General features: G+C 42.6%; 1 protein-coding gene and 1 pseudogene across 1 annotated transcript; both read right to left on the bottom strand.

The window, feature by feature from the left end:
- Positions 1-683: 683 nt before the first annotated feature.
- Arl6ip5 (ADP ribosylation factor like GTPase 6 interacting protein 5) lies at positions 684-21376 on the bottom strand. Its single transcript, XM_051203516.1, has 3 exons — positions 21127-21376; positions 4646-4863; positions 684-1563 (listed from the first exon to the last, which is right to left on the bottom strand). Exons 1-3 carry the CDS (start codon positions 21300-21302, stop codon positions 1391-1393), a joined length of 567 nt encoding a protein of 188 aa, XP_051059473.1. The 5' UTR covers positions 21303-21376; the 3' UTR covers positions 684-1390.
- LOC127236079 (ATP synthase F(0) complex subunit C1, mitochondrial-like) lies at positions 15268-15819 on the bottom strand (annotated as a pseudogene).
- Positions 21377-25938: the final 4562 nt, after the last annotated feature.

The following is a 25938-nucleotide window of genomic DNA, read 5'->3' as shown; positions in this document are numbered from 1 at the left end:
GCAATGAAATACATATGCTCACACCATTCTGACCCTAATGTCTGTTTTTAAAGTGAACGGCTGCTACAGTTGCTGCCTACACTTTATGAGGTCCAGGAGCTCTTTAAACTCTTTTGGCATGGCCCTCTAGGGGAGCTTTGCAGGTTCAAAAGATCAACTGCTGATGTCCTCCCTGAGCTCCTAAGGAATTAATAAAACACACACTCGTTTCTTCCTTTCCTATGCTCTCATCTACTTAAAAACCAAACAACCAGGACTGAGAGGTGGTTTGGAGGTTAAGAGCACTTCCTGTTCTTCCAGAGGGCCTCAGTTCAGTTCCCAGCCCCCTGTATCTCCAGCTCCAGTGCCCTCTTGTGGCCTCTGTGGGCACTGCATGCATGTGACATTGTCTCACACACAAATAAAAATAATAAAAATAAATATGTAAAACATTTAAACAAAAGCTGATTGGTGGTGGTGTATGCCTTTAACCCCAGCACTAGGGAGCCAGAGGCAGGCAGATCTCTGTGAATTCGAGGTCAGCCTAGTCTACAAAGCTAGTTTCAGAATAGCCAAGGCTATACAGAAAAACCCTGTCTGGAAAAACCACCGCCCCCAAAAAAGAAAACATACTAAAATACCTAAACAATGGAAACATTATCTTGGACACCTTTTATTTGTTATAGTAACAAAAATGTGTCATATGAACAGAACTCAAGTCTGTTTTTATTTATTTAGTTTTTTAACAAGTCAAGAATAACAGAAGTTACAGAGTTGTAACTACCCCCTTCCCCTCCCCCACCCCAGGAGGATGACATTTAGTTTGCAAGAAATACCTTCTGGTGAAAGCATATTACTACCCTTTTAAAAATTTTACAAAAATTTAACAAAACATTGTCCTAAACAGCTACTTTCATATTTGTAAACAAAATATAAACAACTGGCTGATCCAGTTTCCACTGCACATCAAACAGGTGCCAAAGGGATAGAAATTACCTCTGATTTTAAAACGACAAAGATAATACCACGAAGCTAACACATAGTCGTAGGGGATTCTGGAGGAGCTATCGGACAGGGTTAGAAACAGATGGACACAAGGCATCCTCTACTTTAACTGACTTTTCACTTCTCAGTGTTGCCTCAGATTCTACACCGACTGTTCCCCTACATTGGTACTGTTGTTGTCCAACCCGGAAACTTCAGATATAACGGGAGTGTGGGTCTGTATTTTAGAAGTTTCTGAAGCCTCTGGTGGGTTGGTCATAGCAGAGATCTTAACAGGTGGGTCTGCGCATGCACGATGCCATGGGTAGTTGGGTGGTAAGATGTGCACCTTCTGTTTCAAAACCACAGACAGAAGGGGAAAGTGCAACTGGATTCCTGCTGCGGCCCTCTCTCCAAGCTAGAGGGTTTACTCCCTGGCTTTGCTGATGTAGTCAGCCAATTTGGTGATGCTCTCTTCCTGCTGTTCCAAAGCATCCAGGATAATGCCCATTGGCGTCTTCTTCAACCCTATCCCCTCCATCTTATTTTCCAGCTTGTTCTTGAGGTTTCGAAGTCTCAGGGACGCATGGATGAACATCACTGGAAGAAATGACAGCATCAAAGCAAGAATTCCCATTACATTTTTTTAATTATGTAAAAAAATAAACTGTTATTTTTCAATTATGTATATGTATATCTGTGTCTATGGGTTTATGCACATGAGTTCAGGTGCCTGCAGAGGCATCAGATCCCCATGGAGGTGGGTTTAAAAGCGGTTGAGAGGTACCCAGTCCTCACCCATTGTCAACTGAATCATTTTTCTGGCCCCATTTTTTTAATTTTTAAAAATTCCATCCATCCATCCATCCATCCATCTTGCTCAAGGAACCGTGGGTGTGGAGAACTAAACTTGGGTCCTCTGTACCCTTGAGCCATTTCTCCAGCCCAAGAGTTCCCCTTTTCACATCAATATGGTACTCCTCCTCACACATATTGTAAACGGTCTCTTTTAGCTGTCAGGTCTGCTTGCCTTGCTGATCCATAGACTTAAAGCTACTTGTCAAGCCACACACATTGCTTTGTGAATGGAAAAAAACACATAGTCCCTTGGAAGAGCTCTGATCTGACAGCCACATTCTTTGTTCCCCACTGAAATCCCCACCTGGCAAATGTTACTTAAACAGCATGACATTCAACATATTTGTCTACCAACGTGATTCCAACCTGAACATGAATCCACTTATCCAAAGTTTCCCAGAAAGGGCTTTTGCATTCTGGGTTTATCTGTACTTTGTTCCCTGAATGCCAGAATGCAGGTAAACCCTGCTTTAAGGTGCCTCCAAAGAGGCATGTTTTCTAAAGTATCATCAACAATGACCTGACAGTGTTTACTATGAGACAGATTCCATAGGCTCTCCTTGGGGACCTCTTGTCCCAAGACCTAAAGAGAATCTGTATTTTAAGACACTATGTGATCTTAACAATCATTTTTTTTTTTCCATGTACGTATAAAGCACTCAAAGAGCCTATTAAATAGGGCTGGGGAGTTGATGAGATGGCTCAGCAGGGGACCTGCGTATGATTCCCAGGAATCACATGGTGGGAAGAGTTGTCCTACCTCCACAGTTTCTTGTGAAAGATAGATGATAGACAGACAGACAGATGCAGTTCTTAAAAAAAAAAAAAAAGACCAGGAAAAAGACTCAATGAACAATGTGTGAGGACTGGAGTTTGGGTCTCCAAGACCAATATAAAAGCCAGGTAGCATGGCAGTCAGTCTGTAATCCCAACACTTAGAAGGCAGAAACAGGATTCTCAGGACAAATGAGCTAGATAGAGTAGCTGATTGTTTCATCAAGAGACCCTGCCTCAAATAAAATGGAGAGCAACAGAGGAAGACTCCTGCTGCCTTTGCATGCTCACCCTTACACACGGGGAAACACGAGTATGCCTCTGCATATACACATGCCCTACATAATAAATACATAAATAACAAGAACCTACTATAGGCAAATTTCCACATTCCACTATGCATAATTGAGAGGAAGATGAGAGGTTCCTAGCCTACTCTGACCTTTAGAGATACAAGCAACCCACAGAATCAGGCTTTCCAAAGGCTATGGCTCAGAAAGATACATTTTATTAAGTATCTGGACAGATGGATCTTGTATATCTGAGCTTGAGGATAACTGATATTAATTTCCATGTCTTAGAGATGGGTGAATGAAGCTCACTTAGGATCATACTCTGGTTTCCTGTGACTCTGGAGAGAAACTGAGGCTCCTGATTCTGTGATGTATTTTATTACTTTGGCTGTCTCAGGCTTGTAGGGAGGAAGGAGACAACAGTTAACAAACAGTGTGTTTAAGTGGAATCTTTCCAGTGCTAACTTTCAGGATAGCAAGGGGGTGGAAATTTTCCCAAAGTTTTAATTTACTGGTTGAAATAGTGTGTGTTGCTGCAAAATATTAGTTTAAGATGTGTTATATTTGTTGCTACTGTGAAATATTTGTTTAATGATGCAAATTTTTTGTTGCATTTGTTTAACTCTGTAAAGCTGTGTTACTTTGCCTACCTAAAACATCTGATTGGTCTAATAAAGAGCTGAACAGCCAGTAGGTTAAGCATGAGAGAGAAATAGGCAGGGCTGGCATGCAGAGAAAATAAATAGGAGGAGAAATCTAGACAAAGGGGAGGAGCAAGAAAAGGAGGAGAGGAAGATGCCAGGAGCCAGCAACAGCCACATAGCCAGCCACAAGGTAAAATGCCAACAGACAAAATATAGTTAAAGAGAAACAGGATAATTTAAGTTAGAAAAGCTGGCCAGAAACAAGCCATGCTATGACCAGGCATTCATAAGAATTAGTCTTCATGTATTTATTTGTGAGCTGGGTAGTGGCCCCCAAGGAGGAAAAAACAAAACTACTAGTGTGTGTAACAAAGTAGGATTCATTTGTAAATATTCTGAGCTCAATCTGATAAGATATCAAATAAGCAAATGATTTTATTTACTAGGACAGATGTACAGGTGAAACATTTTCAAATGTAAAGGAACATTTTCTTGCCACCAACTACACTAGTATTTCAGCCAGATTTGTGCTGCTGAGACCTGAATTGAATCTTTATTTCATTTCATACTGTTTGTGGTCTTAGAAAGTAAGCTATTTAGCAAATATATATAGTTCACCAGGATCATAGTATTTTATTTATCCAATTGTGTGTGTGTGTGTGTGTGTGTGTGTGAGAGAGAGAGAGAGAGAGAGAGAGAGAGAGAGAGAGAGAGAGAGTTTTACTTATATGTAGATTTGTATGCATACCATAGGCATGCTTGGTGCCTGCAGAGATCAGAAGAAGGTATTGCATCCCCTGAAACTAGAGTTATAGCTAGTTGTGAGCCATCATGCAGATACTATGCAGGCTGTACCAGTTCTTGCCATGTGATTGAGATTTGTATTTGTTTTGTTTAATAGTATCTCTCTGTAAGAGCACACACTGCAAGTGCCCAAATGTATTTGCAGAAATAAGCAACTATTAGGCTTTCATGTGCTTTTTAGAAGATTCTGATATTTTACTAGATATCAGAATACTGTACTAGATATACCAAGAGGTGTATCTAGTACACTGGCCAACTATGCCTACATTCATTTTAATGAAGTGAGAAAAAGAAAATAGATTTACTTACACAACAAAGGAAAAGTGATGCCAAACACAAAGACCATGACACCCCCAAACATAGATATGAGGAAGTAGCTGGCCAACATGACCACCATCACGAAAGCTGTGGGGTACTGCTTCTTCATCCGGCGAAGGATATCTTTATTGTGTGCTGCCCACACGAACCCTGTGAATACCAGCACCACAATGATTCCTCCAAGGATCATATTGAAGGGGCTCAGAAACCTGGGATGTGGGAAAAAAGAAAGATTGGCTGAGTATCAGACACAGCTTGAGGACAGAAAGGAAGAGGAGGAACTTTAAAGCCATTAACCTATGAAGTAGACAGGACTGACTGATTCTAAATAGAGAAACAGCCTTAGTGGTTAGAAAACAGTGACAAATACAGTCTTGTTGATCCACACAATCCTAGTACTTGGGAGACTGAGGCAGAAGGATCATGAGTTCTCAAGGCTAGCTTCAGCCACAAAGCAAGACTCTGTCTCAACACAAACAAACAAACAAGAAGACAACAACAATAAAACCCAAAATAGAAGGTTAAAAAAAAAAGTGGGGGAGGAAAGAAGCAATGATCAATAACAACAACAACAAAGAAAATGCCAAACTAAGACTAGCTAGCGTATCTTACTAGAGCCCCACAATTTGAAGACCACACTTTCTTATAGATGTGCTGTGTTTAGCTTTTATACATCCTGGACACTACCACACACCAGTTGTCTTGTTGTTTTATTTGTTTTTAGGACCAAGTATTTCAGTCTTAATGGGAATGATGAATGAATGAATTAATCTATCCATGATGGGTAAAGGTAGGGTAGAGGTTATATAATGGCCTCCATGAGCAAGACCCAGTCTGTTTGAACTGTATAGTGTTTATTAGAGTGTTTATTTGAATCCTTATGGAAAAAGGCACAAAACGATCAAATAAACAAGCAACAACAACAAAAACCCAGTGTACAATTCACAGGTTAACTTTCTTCTCCTTGAATAAGAGAATCCAATCACTCTGGACCCATCTTCCATTGTACAGCTCAGTAGCTTGGATACCTTCTCCTTGAGGGAACAAAAGCTTTCTGTGCAGAGCCAGTCTTCCCTACCCACTACTGCTTCCTTGACATGGACACCTAAAGCAAGCTGCCACTAGTCTGTGCTTTTCTAATAAATGATCCAAATCACTGTCTGACATAATCTAACCTTTCTGTCCCACAGAAATATTGGTTTCTATGATTTCTGACACAAAAAGTCCTCGATTGACTTTTTCAGAGGCCCCAAGTATCCTCAACATAGGTTGTCAACTCAGAATTCCAGATGTAGAGCCTCTAAATTCACTAGTCCATGAGACAAAGGTCTTCATCGTGGGACATCCATCACTGAAACACTGAAGAAGTATTTAACCACAAGTATTTTATGAATAAGAAGGACCGAGCACTGTAGTCACCTACCTTTCTATCCTTTTTTATTTTTATTTTATTTATTTTTATTTGTTTTGAGCCAGTCTCACTATATAGCCTGATATTGTGGTTGAATGAGAATTACCCAACAGGCTCATGTGTTTGAATACTTGGTTCCTAATTGTTGGAACTGACTGGGAAGGATTCAGAGGCATGGCCTTGTTGGAGGAGGTATGTCAGTAGGGGTAGGGCTTTGAGATTTCAAAACACTCAAGCCATTCCTAGTGTGCCTCCTCCACTTCCTGTTTACCAAACCAAATATGAGCTCTCAGCTGCTCCTCCTGCCACACCCTTGCTTCATTGCCATGGAGTCTATCCCTTTGAAACTGTAAGCCCAATGAAATAATTTCTTTTGTAAGTTGCCTCCATCATGGTGTTTTATAACTGTTATAGAAAAAGTAACTAAGACACCCAGTCTAGCCTCAAACCCATGATCCTCCTGCTTCAGCCTCCCAAGTACTGTGGCTATAGATGTGCACCACCATTTTCAACTGAAAATCCCTTTACAGTTAGCTCTGATTCTGCCCACTGAAACACAAAGTATTTTGAGTAGAAAGTGTAAATTTGTTATCCTTGCTGTCAGGCTGCTGGAATTAATGTGAAACTGCCTTGAAAAAGTGCCTAAAAAAAAAGAAAGAATTTCTGGATGTGGAGGTGCACACCTTTAATCTCAGCACTCAGGAAGCAGAGGCAGGTGGATTTCTGTGCGTTCCAGGCCAGCCAGGACTGCATGGTGAGATCCTGTCTTTAAAACAAATAAGACCGCAGTGGGGGGGGGAGATCAAGAAGAAAATTAAACAATGGTGAGAGTAGTGTGATAGAGTTTAAATATAGCCTATCACACTCCTGGATGATGCTCTGGGAACAATTGCTCTTCTGGGCCAGTCTCACTTCAGAATGTGGCCACTTTAACCTCCAAGCAGGACTCTTACCTTCTCAGGAAAGGTGAAACATAACAAGCCCCAGCTAGGGTGCCAATTTAGGATGATGGTCATTGCTGAGCCACTCCTGACTCAGAGGAAGACCATTACTGTCTCGAAGCCAGGCTGTTGCTAAGCACAGCTCCAACTCCAATTACTTAGGGCACTGTGACATTGAGATACTGCCTAACTGCCTACATGGAAATTCCCCCTTCCAGCATAAAATGCAGCCCCCTGAATGGCTGCATGCAGATGGGCTCTCTCTATTGCCTTGCCCTCTCTGTATGTGCCACAGTGTGTCTAATAAACTGTGTTTCTTCCCTCTTTTGTCTTCAAAGGATCCAATCCCACCAGTGCCATTCCTGGTAGGACAATAACAGTTGCCCATTTCAGTCAAAATCCTTGAAAACACTGAGACCTTTCAAGCTTGAGAATACAAAGATAGTAAATAAGATTTCCAATACTGATAATGCCGTGATAGTGGTATTTACATGAGAAACTGTAAGGAATAACCTATGTGACCAACAATTTACTAGACTGGGATATGCACAGCTATGTTTAAACAAGCTGAAAGACACAGGACTGTTCTACAAGATCTGGCTTATTATTTAGTAGCACAACAAGATATTAGCAATGTATTGAGTAGGTAAAAGCTATGATAACACATTCCCTTTGTTAGACAGATTTATCATATCACGCATGAGACATAACCCTAAGACAGAAAGGTCTATAATTTACATTTCACTTTCCTTCCCTTTTTCCTTCTTTTCTACTCTCTCTTTTATTGAGATGGGGGTCTCATGTATCCCACCATAGTGTCAAACTTAGTGTGCAGATAAAGATGGCCTAGACTCCTGATCCTCCTGCCTCTACCTCCCAAGCCCTGAAACACATGTGTGGGACACCATGCCCATTGTATGTGGTGCTGGGGCTCAAACCCAGAACTTCATGAATGTTAAGCAAGGATTCTACCAACTGAGCTATAACCCAGATCTTTCTATGTATGTGTGTGCTACTGGGTCTTATGCTTGATAGGCAAATATTCTATGATTAGGTTATATCCTCACACTGTTGGTTTTGTTTTACCTTGTTTGTTTGTGTTTTGGGGAGCTGGAGGTGGGGGGGTGTCTCAGCATCTCACCAAGTTACCCAGGCTAGCCTTGAACTCTATCTTCCTACCTTAGCTTCCCTAGTAGCTGGGATTAGAGATATGCATTACCAGATCTGGCTTATCATTTGCATACTATTTTCTGATCAAAAATAAAAACTACACAAAGAAAATAGAAAAACATGAAATCAGCTGCTTCTCAGCCTGCAGCCCAGGCTTATTGCTCTCTTAGTATCTAATAGCATTACTTGGACTTGAGTTCACACCACCTTGAGGTTTTTCCTACTTCACCTCAACCATGGCTTCCTGCTGTCTGTACTGAGTGTGCCAGTTTGTATCATCTGACCTCCTCCAAGCTCTCAACACTCAGCTCACAGGCTGTTCTGCCATTCTTGTCCTTCCTCCTTCCCTCCCAGTTCCAAGTCACCCAGCGTGACTCAGCATCTATTATTTATTATTATTTTACTTTATGTTTCCATCTTGGTTATTCTCTCCTGATATAACCTCAGATTTGATTTTTATTTGTCGTTGGAGATGGGGGTCTCATATAGCACAGGTCAGCTGGAGCTCACTGTGTAGCTGAGGATGATCCTAAGCCTCTACTTCCCAAGATTTGGTATTAAGAGCACATGACACCATGCCCCAATACCTAATTTCAGAAAGACAAAAGTTTTACAGGCTGGAAGAAAGACAGAATCAGGAAATGCAAAAAGTATATCCTCTTGAACAAGCCTCAGATAGCCTTGTATCAGAGGCCTAGGAACAAAATCATATTCCTGGTACCAAAAGAGAGAGATAGTCTGGGAGGAATTAGATCAAAACACTTCAGTAATCACAGTGGGTAGGGGCATCAGGGGTTGTTTCTCTCTTTTTCTCTCATCTGCTCATCTTCCTTTCTTCCTTCTTTTGCATGTATGTATTTTTGTGAAAGGGTCTTGCTACATGGCCTAGCTGGCTTTGAATTCATGGCAGTCCTTCAGTCTTAGGCTTCCAAGTACTGGGATTACTAGCATGGCCCACCACGCCTAGCATTTGATTTTATACTTTTCCATTACCTTATGCTACTTGGATAACTAACAATACCCTGACATTTTAAAATAAAAGACATATACCCTCGCAAAGCCACTCTTTTAATCTAGGACCCACTCAAATGTTTCTGAACTATAAAGCAAAGATCAAAATTAAAAGAAAGAACTAGAACAGAGGGCCAGGAAATAGCATGTTTGCTACACAAACATGAAGAGATAAGTTTGGTCTACAGCACCCACAAAAAAGGCCAGGTGTGGAGGTGTGTGTGCACTTGTAATCCTAACATGGGGGAGGAAGACACAGGAAGATCCCTGGGACTCGACGACCTGAACATATTTGGCAAGGCCCAGGTCTCAGCGAGAGACCTTGTCACAAACACAAGGTGAGTGGTAGGAAGAGAGAGACTAGAATAAAAGGCTGAAACTGAAAAAAAAAAAAAAAAAAAAACACTTGCAAACTAAATTGCAAAGGGGAGCTGGTCCATCTGCAGCAAGGTACCACAGATTTTTTTCTAGAACACTCACTAAAATAATAATTTATGTGGCATATAATAAAATTCCCAAAAGTTTTTTGTTTTCTTTCTATTTTTACTTTGGACAAGTAAAGCAGATATCTAGACTGAATGTCTAAATAAAGCCTGGGATGAAGAAGAATGGAAAATGCAGGGTTGATTCAAGCAACACCACATTTGCTGTTCACCTGTTCCTGTAGCTCAGGCTCAAGGGAAAAGAAGCAAGAGCTCCTATCGAACTGCCATTAGCTGGTTTTGGCTTGCAACATGGCCAGCCACAAACTATAATTAGAAAGCGGTCCAGCTCCAAGTTTGGGGGCGGGGGAGAACAAAGTTACTGGGAGGAGAAATGATTTTTCTCCCTTATTCTGAGTACGTACAATTCCATTCTGAAAATCAGTAAAATGAGTGCTGTGAAGATGCCTGGGTTGCCACATATACTTGTAACAAAATGACACACAGACACACATGAAACACACACACACACACACACACACACACACACACAGCACCAGACTGACTAACTGCATTTTCTGATGAGCGCAAGAATCTGGGAAGCAGTTGTTGTCTGAGATGCCAATGGTTGGGCAGTTAGTCACATCAGTCAAGATAAAAATCCAGGAGCTTTTTGAGGGGTGGTTTCCATAAACATGACACTCATCTTTCACGAGGCTCTGCTGGGTGCAAGTTATTACTGGTTACCTATGAATAATAAGAAGCAGAGAGGAAAGAGAGAGAGAGAAAGCACTAGAAGACAATGGAGAAGGGAAGGATGGGAGACAGAATATTTGAGATTCTGTTCTTTGTAGAACGCATTCTAATTATGTAATTAAAAATGTTAAATGTGTTTTCAATTTTAAGATAAACATATTCATATAAATACCCCATTCTACTAATTAATAAACCTTCTCCTGTAGTGGTGTTGTTCTTGGTAGTAAAAACATTCAGAATGGCACTGTGAATTTCTGAACCCTTCTCGAAGAGTGAATCAGTACAATCCCACTACGCAGTATGAGACAAAACGGAAGTTCAAAGAAGTGAAAAGGCATAGCCAGGGCATTTGGGGGAGGAAGGATAGTGGGGGGGGTCCACAATATAACCATCCTGTGAGGCTAAGCCCCTTATGCAGTCAAGGTCTTAACCCTTCCGTTCCAAGCTGCTCTAGTCTTCCTCTTGATTTCAACTACTAAGGAAACCCTCCACAGGGTTATTTCTCTCTGAGAGAAGGTGGCAGAGGCTGAGGGGTATCTCAGTGGTAGTACACTTGCCCAGTGTGTGTATGTGGGCAGGGAAGAGAGAGAGGTCTGAATGAAAGTGATTTTGTGGTGAAATGTGCCCGGGACTTGTGACTGCTCACCAAATCTGCAGAGTCAGCAACAATTGACTACCGGAAAGAGGAAAACTCCCGCCCAATCAGAGTGTTCTAGGGCTAGGAGGATATTGAAAAACCCCTGAATTCACGAAGAAGCAAGCTAAGGAGTCAAGGCAGTCAGTGAATGTCCAAAGCCACCGACTACAGAGTGCAACTAACTAAAGCAGAGGATTTAGAGCAGCGCAAGGAACATTCGGCGAATTTTGTCACTCCAAGCAGAAGCCACAAGGCAGACAAGTGCGTCCTAGGCAGAAACAGCCTCACACCGACTTCTAACGTGGAAGCTGTGTTTGAAGAGCGGTTCCAGAGGAGCCTGAATCACAGGGAAGAGAAACAGAGGGGCTGTGTACTCACGGGGAACGTCTCTGAGAAGTTGAGGTGTTCGTGTGGTCTTTATACAACCAGAGGCTCATGGCAATTACAAACATACCCACCATGGTCTTCTCACGGCCCTTATGAAACCAGCACTCTTTACCCATTCTACAAGGCCTATCGATAGGCCTCGTAGCCCAGGCTCCTACACTTACTTGTACCAGGAGTGGGTACCTGAGACAGCGAGCTTGGCTGCACCATAAGTTCCGTGCTCTTCTCACCAACCTCAGCATTTGGCTTAGGCTGTATCTTCTAAAGGACACCTTTGGTACCTGGCGCGCAACAGCCTTCCCTGCCAGCTTCCTGATGCCATGTTCTGCTTCTGCACTTGGCAGTTGCTAGAGCTCACCCTGCTTCCTGGGGCTGTTGTCTGCCCGATTAGCTCCTTCTTTCAGATTCAGTGCAGCAGCCTTTTCTCAGTCTCTCTGAGCAGCACATAGCACCATATGCCTTTCTGCATTGCTTGCTACAGTGGTGGCTTTACCTCTGTGTGGGTGAGCGCTGAACACTGAGAAAGCTGCATAAGGGATGGAGATGTCACATTTTTGGCCCCAGCACCTAGCACAGCTTGATAAATGTGTCAATGAAAGGAAGAGCATGAGATTTGTGCATTTTCATACCATTTCGTCAAGTTCAAGTGTCTTTCTGTGGCCATCAGTTAAGGAGCATGTGATTAACACAGACAATCCCTATAATTCCTATTGTATACTAGATAGGACAGAAAATAGTTCCAGACTTTGTTTCTTCACAGAGCTTGTTAAGCTCATGCTCCTCCATGACGAGACGAATGGACAAGGAAGGAAGGCCGTGGGCTTTCTCTGCAAGGAACCTCTGCAGGCTGTGTGGCCAGCACAGGCTGATGTATAGCACTGACCTTTGAGGGTCCTTTCTGCTTCCTGTGATCACCCTAAGAGCGCTCCATGTTTTGGTTTCCCCATATGGCTTCTGTCCTGGCAAGAACTATTTGTAATTTTTTTCTTCTTGATTTTAAAAATTGCATTTATTTATTTACTGTGCTGATGTGGAGGTCAGGAGATGGCATTGAGGAGTCATCTCTTCTCCCTCCCAGATGTCCAACTTAGGCTATTAGGTTTGTTTGCATACAGTCAGCATGCAAGAACTATGGCTGACTCTAAAGTGTAACTATGGGCTTTAGACACAAATTAGTCTTCAGTATATGTGACCATCATTTCCTGGATCCAAGGATCACCAGGGTAAAGGAGACTTCAAAAAGTTTACATGGAACAAAAGAGTTTAGGTAGCGTAGGAGCCTGTCTACTTTGTCACAGAAGGTCAAAGTAACATAATCTTGGAATTTTTTAACTGGCTGAATTAGCAAGGCCCAGAGAAGTCACTGTATCCTGTATACTTTGCACCACTGAACGAGAACTCTATACCAACAGTTCATGCAGTTGGCATCTCAGTGTATTCCTAGCAAGACATACTTTGCTAGCCTCCTGTGTTTTGATTGGCATTTACTAAGCTACTTGCTCATTTATTAATGCATTTATTGTTTATGTATATACATATTTGTGTGCATAGTCAATCAGGTGGACCTGAGTTAGAAGTCGCAACTTTAATCCTCCCCACAGTGCCATAGAATTCTATACTGTAGAGGGTCCTTTTAAGCTTTTTGTGATGGGGGAGCTTTCATTGCCTACAATGTTAGGAGAGTGGCATAATGATGCTCATGTACTCATCACTGCCTCGGCTCATGCTCCTTCCCAGGGCCAGGGACTTTTGAAGAGGTAGAAGATGCTTGCTGACGAACTGGTCCTCCTGAATGCTTTTAGTGGTGTAATTTTAGGCAAGGAAAGCTTGAGAATTATCACACTATTGTCACGTGGCAAGGGAGAGAAGTTGGGTTTGACACATGCTAATAAGATTGGTGACACTAAGTTCTCTTCCCATAAGAGTGTCTTATTTCCCACATACTAACCTCCAACTTATACATCAAAACAGGGGGCTACTAATCCAGTTAGCAGATGGAACAACCAAAATGCTGTTTTCTACAGTAAATGGCTTTTCTGCCTGCCAGTGAATGCTTATGGAAGGGAAGGCCCAGACATGTGCCTGTTCGTTGAAAGGACCTAAAATCCTATCTATTTACAGTAAATGGCTGCTGAGTGGGAGCCACATTGCAGGTTTTATCTCTGATCAGTAGCTGTAAAAGCATTACTTGAACAGAGGCTATATTAAGGGTAAGCCTTCTAAAGATGAATGATAAAGGATAAAATCCACCAGTCCAAAAGGAAAATAATATAATACAATATGATATATAATGATACAATCCCAACATTGTTCAGAGTTCTGTAGCCCTAAATTGATTCACAATTTCAGCTTCTAAGAGATGGGGCCAGGAATCCAGACTACACATATTATTTCACTTTGCCTAGAAATGGAAGCACCAGCTAGTTGACAGAGACAGGGTGGGGAATTAATTCTTTTTATAAAAAGCACAGGATGGTGACAGAGAGAAGCCAGGAAGCACAAGTGACATAAATGATGCCACAGATACTTAACGAGAGGTAATTTTGCCTGCAGGGGATAGAACCCATGGCCTTGTGCATGCAAACTCCAATACTGGAGAATTTTCTAAGCAGAATTTTTTGGGGAAGACCATGTAAGTCAGTTGGGAAAGGCGTGTGCCTATATAGTCATATTTTTCTTCTTTCTCCTCCTCCTCCTCGTTTCTTTTTTCTCCATGTAGCCCTGGCTGTCCTGGAACTCAATTTGTAGACAAGGCTGGCCTCTAACTCAGAGATCCACCTGTCTCTGCCTCATAAGTGCTGGGATTAAAGGTGTGTGCCACCACCACCCAGCTGTGGTTGTATACTTCTGTAGGATTGGTTGCCTTGTATAAAATTAATTCTGACCTCTTCAGCATTATCTAGGCTCCTCTAGACATTGAACTTGATGAAAGAATCATAACGTCCTACTCTCCACTTCCTCACAGCAGTATCTGAAAGGCTATAAATACTTCTCAGTCTATGGAGTAAATGAATGAAGACGTGACCCAGGAATTCCATTGTAAAACTGCTGACTCCAGCTAGCCTTTTAAAAATGTAATTGATTTATTCTTATTTTATGTACATTGGTGTTTTGTCTGTGTGAGGAGGTCAGATCTTAGAGTTAACAGACAGTTGTTAGCTGCTTTGTGGGTGCTGGGAATTGACCCTGGGTCCTCTGGAAGAGCAGTCAGTACTCTTAACTGCTGAGTCATCTCTCCAGTCCCAGATGCTAATCTTAAATCATAAACAGACTGCAATTAATTCTATTGGTAAATGATTATGAAAAGAATTGCTAGTTGTTTCCACTTCATATTATTCTTAGCATTAATTACACTAGTAGTTTAAAAATAGTTGAAAAAAGGAACAAATCCATAAGCAAACAAACCTGCCAGCATAAACTTACAAACACAAACAGGGCAAGTGTACAGGTAAAACAGGGACAGGCTTGTGAAGGGTTCACTGATAAATGACAACAGATAGTCTGAAAAAACTCCAACTATCTTTTGTCTTATGGTCTACCTTCCACAATAAAAACAACAACAAACCCTAAGATGACCAGGTTTACTCCATCAAAGCCAGGGGAAAGGACAGTAGCTAGTAGCTACAAGGGAACAAGAACTTAAAAGTGCACCTCAAGGGCTATTTAGAGGCCAGTGGAGGGGGGACCCAGATGTCCAGCCTTTTCTTCCCACTGATGTTTAAATATATCCCATGCACAGCACCCAGGGCTTTCTTAGCTCTTTCTTCCCTCACCAACTTGGCAACCAGTTCTTTCTCCTTGTAGCATTTTTTTTTTCTTTTTTTTTTTTTTCTTTTTCTTTTTTTCTTTCTTTTTTAGAAACATTGTTTAATGGTAAAGCTTAGCACATTCCAGCACCAGGACTGGCTGGCATGGAGTAGAAGCAGCAGGGATGGCTGGCTGATGCCATGGAGCCTCACATGACAAAGAGGATGAGGAAGGCAATCATCAAACAGAAGAGACCCATGGCTTCAGACAGGGAAAAGCCCAGAATGCCATACAAGAACTGTTGCTTGAGAGATGGGTTCCTGGCATAGCCAATAATCAAGCTACCAAACACTATTCCAATGCCACCCCCAGAGCCAGCCACACCAACCATGGCAGCCCCAGCACCAATAAACTTGGCAGCTGTGTCAATGTCCAGGGAAAGAACTGTCTGGCCACCTGCAGAGGGGAGCTGCAGGAAGGCTGTTTAGATGGGGCCTCTAGTCTACTCAAGAGGGAGGCAGGCACAGGCCTGATTAGACCCCTGGTACAGGAGGGGATCAGAACTGGAGAAATGGGCAGTGCCTTGGTGGTCTGCATTTTTTTCAATCTCCGAGCTTTAGCCCTTGGTCTCATCACTCAGCTCCTCCCTGTAGCATTTTAAAAGCACAAACAGTATGAGCATTCTTAATACCAGATGCTGACAGCATATGCCTTGGACACATACAGAGCCATACTTCTTTTGAAAAGAATTACCCTAATACTTCCCCCCCCCAAGTCTATAATTACTAGCCTTCTAGAAATGTCTTACCTGACAAGCCAGCAGCATAAAGTTGCAGCTGTTGATCCCACCCTCTTTTAACACTTCCACAGAACAAACCATCAGGACACAGAGTGATTCCTGCCAAGAAATCCTGGGCTCATTCACCCAGCAGTGACACCTCTCTGTGTTAAGGGGGAGGGGGAAGATGTGTGCATGTGCCTTGCAGGCAAGAGGAAGCTTTTACAAGTTGTAAATACTTCGTGTGGCTGGTGACTTTGAGGCCACACCAGAAAGCAGAAGAAAACATGAGTTCTGGAATAAGCAAGGAATAAGGTAAGTCGGCATAGCAGTAAAAATGTAATTTTCAAATATTCCATTAAATCCAATTAAGCAAGAACCTTAGCAAATTTATCACGTGATTTGATTGAAAAGCTATTCCACCTGATAGTAACCAACCTAGTTACTATTAGCAGTTTGGGTTCCAATTAGCTACATGACCATAAGCCTTCATGCTTCCAAACGTGTGGTTGCCCAGCAGTATTACTTGCTCTTATTTAGATTTGGGGGTACATATATTGCAATCACTTGGGAAGTCAAAGCAGGGGAGGAATCAACAGATTCCTGAATCTAGAAAACAAACAAACAAACAAAATGATTAGGATCTCTAAAAGTGACATTGGCATATGGTTTATCAACTTTTCTCTTCTGTCAGTGTTTCTCTTGTGTCAAACTAGACCACATTTTAATGTGAGGTTGTGTCCTCTGCAACCCTGATTAAAACATAGATCCAACAGGTCAGAAACAGTCTAGAGGGTCTTTGAATAGATTTTTTTTCAGTTCGTATCTGTAGGCGTTCCATTAAGCACTCAGCAATCCTCACCCACAGACAGAGTGTGTCACAGGCAGTGTACTAAGGTTTCAAATGTAATCAACTGTTGCCAGCGTTTTCTACTTTGAACAAAAAAGCAAAGACTTCTGTAGCGTTTTGAATAAGAATGACCCCCTATAGGCTCACATGTTTGAATACATAGTTACCAGGGAGTGGAAATCTTTGAAATGATTAGAAGGATCAGGAAGTGTGATCTATTGGAGGAAGTAAGTCATGGGGAGGGAAGATGGGGCTGGGGGGGGGGTGCGGGTTCTGAAGTGTCAAAATCCCATGCTTTGTCTCTGTCTCTTCCACCCTCCCCTCTTCTGTCTGCTAGCCTGTGTGTGGGTCAGATGCAGTTTTCAGCTCCTTCTCCAGCACCATGCAAGCCCCATGCCCCCACCATGATGATGAACTAAACCTCTGAAACTGTAAAAGTTGCCTTGGCCATGGTGTCTCATTCACAGCAATAGAACATTGGCTAAGACAACTTCAGTAGATGTGTGTGATGTAAACATAGTATCTAAATGCATTGATGGCTCCTGTCATGGACTGGAAGATAGTTTCTGGTCTTCTATCTTAGATATCTTTTCTTCTGTACATGTATACACAAAAGACTTGGGTAACAGGAAAGCTACAAGGACTGATGTGGGATCTAATTAACACTGGCAATGAGAGAGATTGGGATAATATTTCTCCCATGAGATGATACCAAATCTGAGTCTTGCAGAAGTGGGAAAACAGATAAGGGCTGGACTTTGGCAGTGGAAGTCACTGGTCTAAAGATGCTGTGTTTCTAAGCTGTCTAGTTGATAACACTAACGATGATAAGAAAGAAGTAACATTCTTACAGCAAAACTGAGGAGGCTGGCGCTGGTCTCAAAGCACCACTTATATGAGGCTGCTCAGTTTTTACAGCAGGCTTGTGCAGTGGGCACTGTTACTATTGTCATTGTATAGATGGTGAAGATGAGGCAATGTGATCCTACAGCTAGAGGCTGGCAGTTGGGATTCCAACATGCCCAACCTAGCTTCTAACTACTAATTTATACTACTCAAAGAGACAGACAAAAACAAAAACAAAAAAAAAAAAAAAAAAAAAACTGAAGGAAGGGCTACAAGACTAAGCGACGCACACCTGTGATCCTGGTACTTGGGACTCCGAAGCAGGAGGATCTTGAGACTCTGTTTTAAAAAAAAAATAAACAAAACAAAAAGCAAACAAACAAAAAACCCAGAGGCAGTGGGAGGAGAAGGATGGTGGGGAAAGAAAAGAGGAGGAAGAAGAATTGGAAGGAGAAAGAAAAGAAGGAAGAGGAGGAGAGGGAAGAAGAGGAGGATGGAGAGGAATAGCAGCAGCTGTAAGCTCACAGGACCTGAGATGCACAGGGTACCTACTACACGGAAGTCATGTACTGAGTAAAACCATGGTTTTAGGGTGAAGAACAAACTTCCTCCTTTTACTCTTCTTTTGGAGATAAAGCCTTGTTACCCAATATCAAGCTCGATATTGAATTTAAGCTGGCCTCGAATTCACTATCTTCTGCCTCATCCTCTCTATTACTAGAAAAAAACAAAAAGTACCACCATGCCTTTCTTGAAGACCTAACTACTGACTCCCAAGGCCTTCCTGTCCAGGACCCAGTCTAGACCTTTGTCTCTGTCATACTTCTCTTAATCTCTACCTTGGGCCAGTGCTTCCTAATGCTTCTGGAGCTACATCACATCCTCCAATATATTCTCCTTTTATGTTGAAATCCGGAAAAGCCAGACTGTGTCTGTGCTCAGCCAAGCAAATATGAAACACTAAAGGACCTCAACAGCTTATTCATTATCCCCAGGGGGCCTCCTGGCCACAGGGATACAATCACTGAACAGTCTTCACCCCAGGTAATGGGCCACTAGCAGAGGATCCCGACAAGCAGCTTCCAGCATTGTCCAGACCCAGTCGTCCACTGCAGTACCCAAAGAGGACAAGAACAGTGTCATTTAAAATGGGGAATGCTCTAGAATCGGCCAAGCTTCCTGATCTCAGCGGTGTTGGATTTCTTCTACCTTTCGGGCACTATAATTCTAAACCTCCTGACTCAGTAGGGAAGATGTCACAGTTGTTAAGGGAACAAAGTCCAGGTCTGTGGTTGTAAGTATGTCATTCATCATTCAACTTCACTGAGCATCTGTCTGGTTTAATAATAGTTTAGTTATAGAAATGTATGACACCATGCAGGAACATACTTAGCACACAGTACTTAGAGAAGTGTTTAGCACAGAGCTCTCAATAAAAGTTTATTATTATTAACTATAAAGGAAGAAAATAAGAACTTGTGGGGAAAACTAGAAAGTATTTAGAGATGCACAGGGGGGAAAAACAAAGTTTACATGTCCAAATTTATGCTGGGGTATAAAGTTTCATGTTTTAAACACACACTCATGTTTTGAGACAACTGTTGAAGACTCTCACACTGTAGCCTTGGCTGGCCTGGACATGACACTCCTCCTGCCTCAGTCTCTTGAGTGCTATGTATGAGCCACTGTGCCTTGCATGATGCTTTGCAGTCTATAACAACAACAATAACAGGTACCTTTTCTCTTTCTTCTTCAAAGATGCCATTAACAATTGAGACTTCTATGTGAAATGGGAATGAGAAGGGTTAGACTCCCAGGCTGCCTGCTTTAGTGGCCTGAGACCATAATGAAAGAGTCATATTTAGTTAGAGAGCTGACTATGAAAATTGTATTCTAGGAAGGCCACAAGGTGGCCAGGGCTTGTGGGCACATATGCTTTTGGGGTAGGGGGATTTTCTTCCTTGTATATTTGATTGGTCTGTGTTAAATCTTTATATTTAAAATAAAAAAATTCCCCCATAACTACATAACCACAAAAGAGGAAGAAAAGAAAATGAAAGAAAATCAAGATATGTAGACCCATTATTAGTTATTTTGTTTTAAAGATACTTTTCCATGTAGTTTTTCTCTAGGAAGAAGCACAGAGTTTGGGGCAGGTTTAGGGACAACTACCTCAAGGCCTTCTTACCCCGACTACAGAAAGGTTGCTCAGCTGCCAGCTTAGCCAGAGTCCACCAGTGCTGGTGTCCTGTGCACACCAGACCATCCCTAGAGTTGGCAGTTCCTCCAGTCACAGGCAGGAATCCCACACGGAGCTTGCATTTGGGAACTGGCGCCCACTCTGAACCACACCCAGCATAGGAAATTCTGCCAGTCCCCTCCGTGCTGTGCGACTTTGCTCCCTTTGAGGCTCAGCAAATACCATGTGTCCCTGGGCCAGAATTCAAGTCTGATTCATCTTGGTGTGCTCCGCACTTGGCAAGGGGTCTGGTGCCCGGAGGTAGCTCAGGAAATAAAGTCAGCTAACCTCAGGCCAATTTAAGACACCACCTTCTCACTCACTCCTTCCTATGCCCTCCAAGTGGGAATCTCTCCTTTTTGTTTTCCTGGCAGCTTTTCTTTGTCTTTGGGTCTGTTCTGAAAGACAACCCTTAGACAAGGACTACTTTTACGACAAGCGAGTTCTTGGTAAAGACTTTTCTTTAATTCCGGGTAAGGAATAATAAACAAGATGGTAAACAGAAGCAGGTATTTTGGAAAAGGTGGAGGAATCATTTTTCAAGGCTAAACCTCAAGAAAAGGCAGCTTCTAAGGAAACAGGTGTAGAAATGTGTGTGTGTGTGCGCCTCCATGCCCACTTATAACCTTTATTAATACAAGACACTTCTTAACAATCAAGCATTGAAAAGGCTTTCAGACATGGATAAGACCCCAGGCTAAGGAACAAAGCTAAAGCGACCATGTCTGGCAACTTCTGGGGGTGGAGGGGGACATGTCAGGGGCCTTGTCCCCAGAGACACCTCACTTGGGAAGATGCACCACCCTCTTGAGCCCAAGCTCAGCTCCCATGTACAGTGTTGCCACTTAAACACTGCCCAGGGTCCACACCCTGTCACTCCAGGCTTCTCTAGGCAGCCCCAGGACAAGGTCACAACACCACATTTTTCTTGTTTTTAAAACACCCAGCGTGCTACAAACATCTGACAGGCACCTGACCTCAGCAGGGGGGATCGGTGCTTTTATTGCCCCAAGTTCTCAGCACTCCCCTCATCCCCCCTCCTCCCCCCGGCCAGGGCCCTTGTCAAGTCTCAGGCTCTGGAGCAGAAAGAGAAGATCAGGGACCCCAAGCAGATGCGGCCTCGCCCTGAGAACAAGTTTCCTTCCACCGGGCTGGCCACTTCCGAGACGACAGGGCAGGGGCCCTGCGTGGACCTAGTCTTGCATCTCATGGTCTTGTCCCCGGAATCCCTACGACCCGACCGCGGACAGGTGCTCCGGGCGGGAGACCCCACTTACCCCACGACTGAAATCATCATGGCAGCCACCACCAAGTAGTTGGTCTGGTAATAGAGCAGATTGCTCACTACACGGTTGTTCCATTTGGAAATGTCCCTGAAGTCTGGCCGGGCGAAGCGATCAGAGCCTGGAAAGAAATCGTCCCAGGCACGGAGCGGAGCGAGAGCCACTTCCATGTTCCTCGGTTTAGCGTGCTTCGCCTCCGGAATCTGGAGGCGGCGACAGCAGCAACCCAGCTGGGTGAAAGATGACAGCGGCTCCCTTGGATTGGCTCTGCGGTTAGAGCACCGCAGGGCCCAGGAAATTAGGTTCGGGCGGGTGAGTTTGCCTGTGTGTGATTGGTTGGAAGTGGATAGTGTCAGAAGACAAGGGCCTTCTTCTGCTGAGCAAAACACCAAATGTAGAACAGAGTACTGACAGAAAGTAACCAGCGGAAATCCCCTACCTAAAAGTGGTGTAATTTCTCTCTCTGGCAGTGTGAATATAAACCGCCTTGTTTTAGAAACCTTTTTGTGAGTGTCCAACATAGGACTGTGTGTTTTCTGCCTTGGAGCGAGAAAAAAAGGCAGCTGTTCCGATGTCAATCTAAGTGGAATGACGACCTCAGTGTTACTTGAAGTCCAGTATTGCTAAGCTCCCCACATATTCATGCAATTCTCATGAGTCACTTTGTGTGAAGTCGGACTGGAAAAAAAGGGAGTGAGGGTTGAATGGCTGATTGTGACTTCGCCTTTCTCTTTGCTCTCCACTTGTATTGTCTTGGGACAAAATTACTGAACTACCGTGCCATTCTACTAGACAGATGATCACATAGGTACGATGGCTTCATTTCTGGCTGAGTGCGCTCTTAACAGTTTCAAAGCAAACGCCTGCTTGCAGTGGTCCATGTTTCTGGGCAGAATCATGGACTCCACACCAAAAAAACTTTCCAGTATTAAACCAACACTGAAATATTGGTTTATTCCAGTATTAAACCAATAACATTTACTTAAGAAAACAATGTCTTTTTTAAAAGGGCTTATTTTATTTTTTAAAAAAAATCTGTGTGAATGGGGTGACCTTGGAGTCCAGAAAAAGCCATTGGACCCCCTGGGGATGGAGTTACAGTGGTTTTAACCGCCTAGTGAGGGTGCTGGGAACTGAACTCAGGTACTCTGCAGGAACCCTACAGGACCTTAACTAAGCCTTCTCTCAGGCCAAGTACAGATCTTGATAGACGAGGAGACATTTTCATTCTATCCCAAAGCTTATATTGGTTATCACCATTTTTCTCCAAGGGCTCATGTTTTGTTTTTTCCCCAGGTAAGGTATTTGCTGGGAGGATAACTCCCTAACTGCCCTTCCCTCTTTTAAATCTCACCATGTATATAGCCCTAGCTGGCCTGGAACTCTTTGTGTAGACCAGACTGGCCTTGAACTAACAAGAGATCCACCAGCATCAGCTACCCAAGTGCTGGGACTAAAGGTATGTGCCACCACTCCAATAAGCCTTTTATATCAAATAGCATGAGAACAAAGTACAATGCTCTTCATACCCATTAGGACCCTCTTTGGATGCTTTGGCTTTTGTTTAAAATGCAATAGTGTTTACACACAAACCCTATACTTCAGAGCAGCTCCAGGTTCTGATTATACCCACTGCCACTTGAGTGAGACACAAATAACTGTTACTTAGTTAATAATGGCAAGAAGAAAATCTGTACATGTTCATGAAAAATAAAACATACACAATTTTGCACGTGGTTGGCTTAGTCTGTGGTTGGTAGTGGATGGAAAAATAGATAATGGCTATATTTTACTTAGTTCCTAGGGTGGAAGGCCGACTTTTTAAATTACTATTATTATCCTCTCATACACTATATTCTGACCACAGTCTTTCTCCATGCCTCATAGTCTGTCCTCCCCTCCCCCCATCACTACCTCCCCTCTCTCCCAGATCCACTCCTCCTCTTTTTCCCTTCTGAAAACAGCAGGTGTCCTAGAGATATGAACCAAACGTGGTATAACAAGTTACAATAAGACTGGGCACAAACACTCATATCAAGGCTGGTTGAGGCAACCCAGTAGGAGGAAAGGGGTCCCCAAAGCAGGCAAACATAAAAAGAAAGAAGAGAGTTAGAGATATTTAATTCAGTGATCAACACTTGCCTAGCATAGAACAACACTGGTCCTGTGTTCAGTCCCCATTGTTGTAACAAAAACAAAACAAAAAGCTAGTATAATCCTGATGTTTCTAGTGTCTTAACCTGTTTTCTATACTTTTATAGTAAACATCTACTGACTTTTCCCCATCATGTTGCCATTGATCATTGTGGCTCTGTCTGAATAGATAGGAAGGGAGGAAAGTGTTGAGACTGTTTAGTGCCATGCCAACAGATATTCTTGGTCCTCTCCAAGCTCTGTGAAAGCACTGTGGGGGCATGAAAAGGGGAAGCTCCTGCCCTACTCGGCCTTTGGAGGACCTGCAGTGCAGGAAATACTCGACCATGAGACAGCGAGAAGAGTGTGAAATAGAGTTGTGCCAGGCCCCTGTTCAGTTACAGGAAATCAGAGGGTGTGGAGGAATTCCTGGAGCATAAGAATTTAAAGAGGCAGCAGTGTGGGCAACCTGATCTTAGTTCAGTGGCAGGGAGGGAGCACGGAGAGCAACAGCTGTCAGAGAAATCTGTGGGCTTTGGGAACCACAAGGAAGAGCTTTCTGCTTCAGCTCCTCAGAACTTCATGAACAAAGCTGTCCAAAATGTATTAGTAACAATATTGCTATTCCATCACAGGCAATCATACTCAATAAACATTAGTTGGTTATATTTTTATTTGTTGTCTTAAGCCTCCAAAGACAGTCTAGCACAGTGGTGCAAGCCTCTGTCCTCAGCTCCTTGGAAGACTGAGGCGGGGGACTGTAAGTGTGTTTGGATTATTTAGTGAGACTGTTTCAAAATAAAAAGAAAATGGATATGGATGTAGCTCAGTGGTAGTTTTTTTCTGGCATGCATACTTCCCTAGGTTTATTTTCCCTCATCCCTACAAATAAAAGAGAAGTAGAATCCAAAAGAGTCTAGTTTTTTGTTTGTGTTTCTGTTTATAGCATAAGATTTCTCTTTAAAATATGAGTATAATATTGAATATGCTTCTGTCTCTGGTTGGATTATCACACACACACACACACACACACACACACACACACACACACACACGTTTGTAAATGAGAATGACCATTGAATCAACTTTACTCTAATCTCTGTTTAAAAGCTATTAATAGCAGCTCTTGGTCACTGTTTTTTTTTGGGGGGGGGAGTAAGTGTAAGTAGAGTAATTGTAGAAATCGCTTACAACAAATGCTGGAGAGACACACTAGTTAAGAGTGCGGGCTCTCCTTCCAGAGGACCACTGGTCAATTCCCAGCACCACATCAAGTGACATACAGTTACCTGCAACTCCAGCTCCAGGGGATCTGGAGTTTTCTTTTTGGTCTGTGGGCATACACATGATATACATAAACATGAATAAAAGATGTTTTAAGAAGTCTCTTGGGGATTTTCCACAGGAACTTAAGTTTTTGTAAGAATCACCCTGAGTATTCTTCTGTCTGGTGATAGACTGTAGCAGATATTGAATAGCTTATGACATGCTCCATTGTAAATGAAATGAATCCACTGAAGAGTTTGCTCACACGCCACTATTACTGTCAGAATGTGTAAATAGAGATGGCAATTTATAATCAGATGATCCTAATGGATGTCTGGTGTCAGCCATCAAAATGGTGACACATGATGCCACTCAAGATACAACGATGCAGGATTAAGACCTCTATAGGCTTCTTTTGGGTGTTTTGTCTGCATGTACATCTGTACCACTTGTGTGCTGTGTGCCCATAGAGGTATGGGCTATTGTGAGCTACCGTGTGGGTACTGGGAATTGAATTCAAGTCCCCTGGAAGAGCAGCAATGCTCCTAACTGCTATCTCTGCAGATTTGTTTTGTAGCCATTTCTGTCCTATCTCTATTGCTCTGTAGCTTCCTCTGTGACATAGGTGATCAATCTCCATTGGTTTTCATTTTCTGAGGAGAGCAAGGTATTTGTTGACATGAATCAAAGGCCTAGCCCACAGAAAACCCATCTTGATCAGACATGATTTTATTTTACTGAGGTCCATGTGTGGAACTGTCTGGGAAAGAAAAAGATGTCTGTGTTGATCTTGAGACATGTGACCTAGGAAGAAGTGGGTGTCTTCTGGTGTGGCCCATGGCTTCTATTTTCCCATTCCCTGCCTGGCTCTGCCTGATTTATTTACTTATTTGTTTGTTTATTTATTTTGTAGCTCAATGCTTGCTATTGATGAACATAGCTGGGGGATCATAACAGACAAGACTTCCTTAAGAATCAATGGAGAACAGGACAAAGAGTAGATTAAATGACATAATCCTATTTTAATGTGTACTCTGAAAGCTTTATCTGCTGCACTTTATTGGTTTCTGAACATCACGTTCACTAAACCACCTATTGTAAGACTAAAAAATGCTGGCATTTATAACACTCAAGTAATTCTGATCAAGGACTGTATGTAAGAAGCACTCAAGATTTCACTAAATTGGTAAATATTGTTTTTCTCACTTTACAAACAAGGGTCTCATTGTTGGTAGCTGTGTGGTAAGGGTTCAAATTCAGTTCAGCCTCTCTATTAAATTTCTATCTCATCACAGGAAAGGAGATGTTTGTGTAGATACATATTCGAAACATACGAACATAATTATTTTTCCCTCTCTTGTCTACCAGACTCATTTGCATACAATATGTGACTATAAAGAAAAGAGT

This window comes from Phodopus roborovskii, unplaced genomic scaffold, assembly GCF_943737965.1.
Source record: "Phodopus roborovskii unplaced genomic scaffold, PHOROB, whole genome shotgun sequence".
Classification (NCBI taxonomy): Eukaryota; Metazoa; Chordata; class Mammalia; order Rodentia; family Cricetidae; genus Phodopus; species Phodopus roborovskii.
This window is presented reverse-complemented; position numbering and strand designations above follow the sequence as displayed.

What these genes read in the sequence shown, in the direction of transcription:
- Arl6ip5 (XM_051203516.1), bottom strand. Translation starts at nt 21,302, where the DNA reads ATGGAAGTGGCTCTCGCTCCGCTCCGTGCCTGGGACGATTTCTTTCCA. An exon ending in ATGATGATTTCAGTCGTGGG is followed by an intron (nt 4,864 to 21,126) that starts GTAAGTGGGGTC and finishes CCCACATCCCAG; the next exon opens with GTTTCTGAGCCCCTTCAATA. An exon ending in CATCACTTTTCCTTTGTTGT is followed by an intron (nt 1,564 to 4,645) that starts GTAAGTAAATCT and finishes CATTTCTTCCAG; the next exon opens with TGATGTTCATCCATGCGTCC.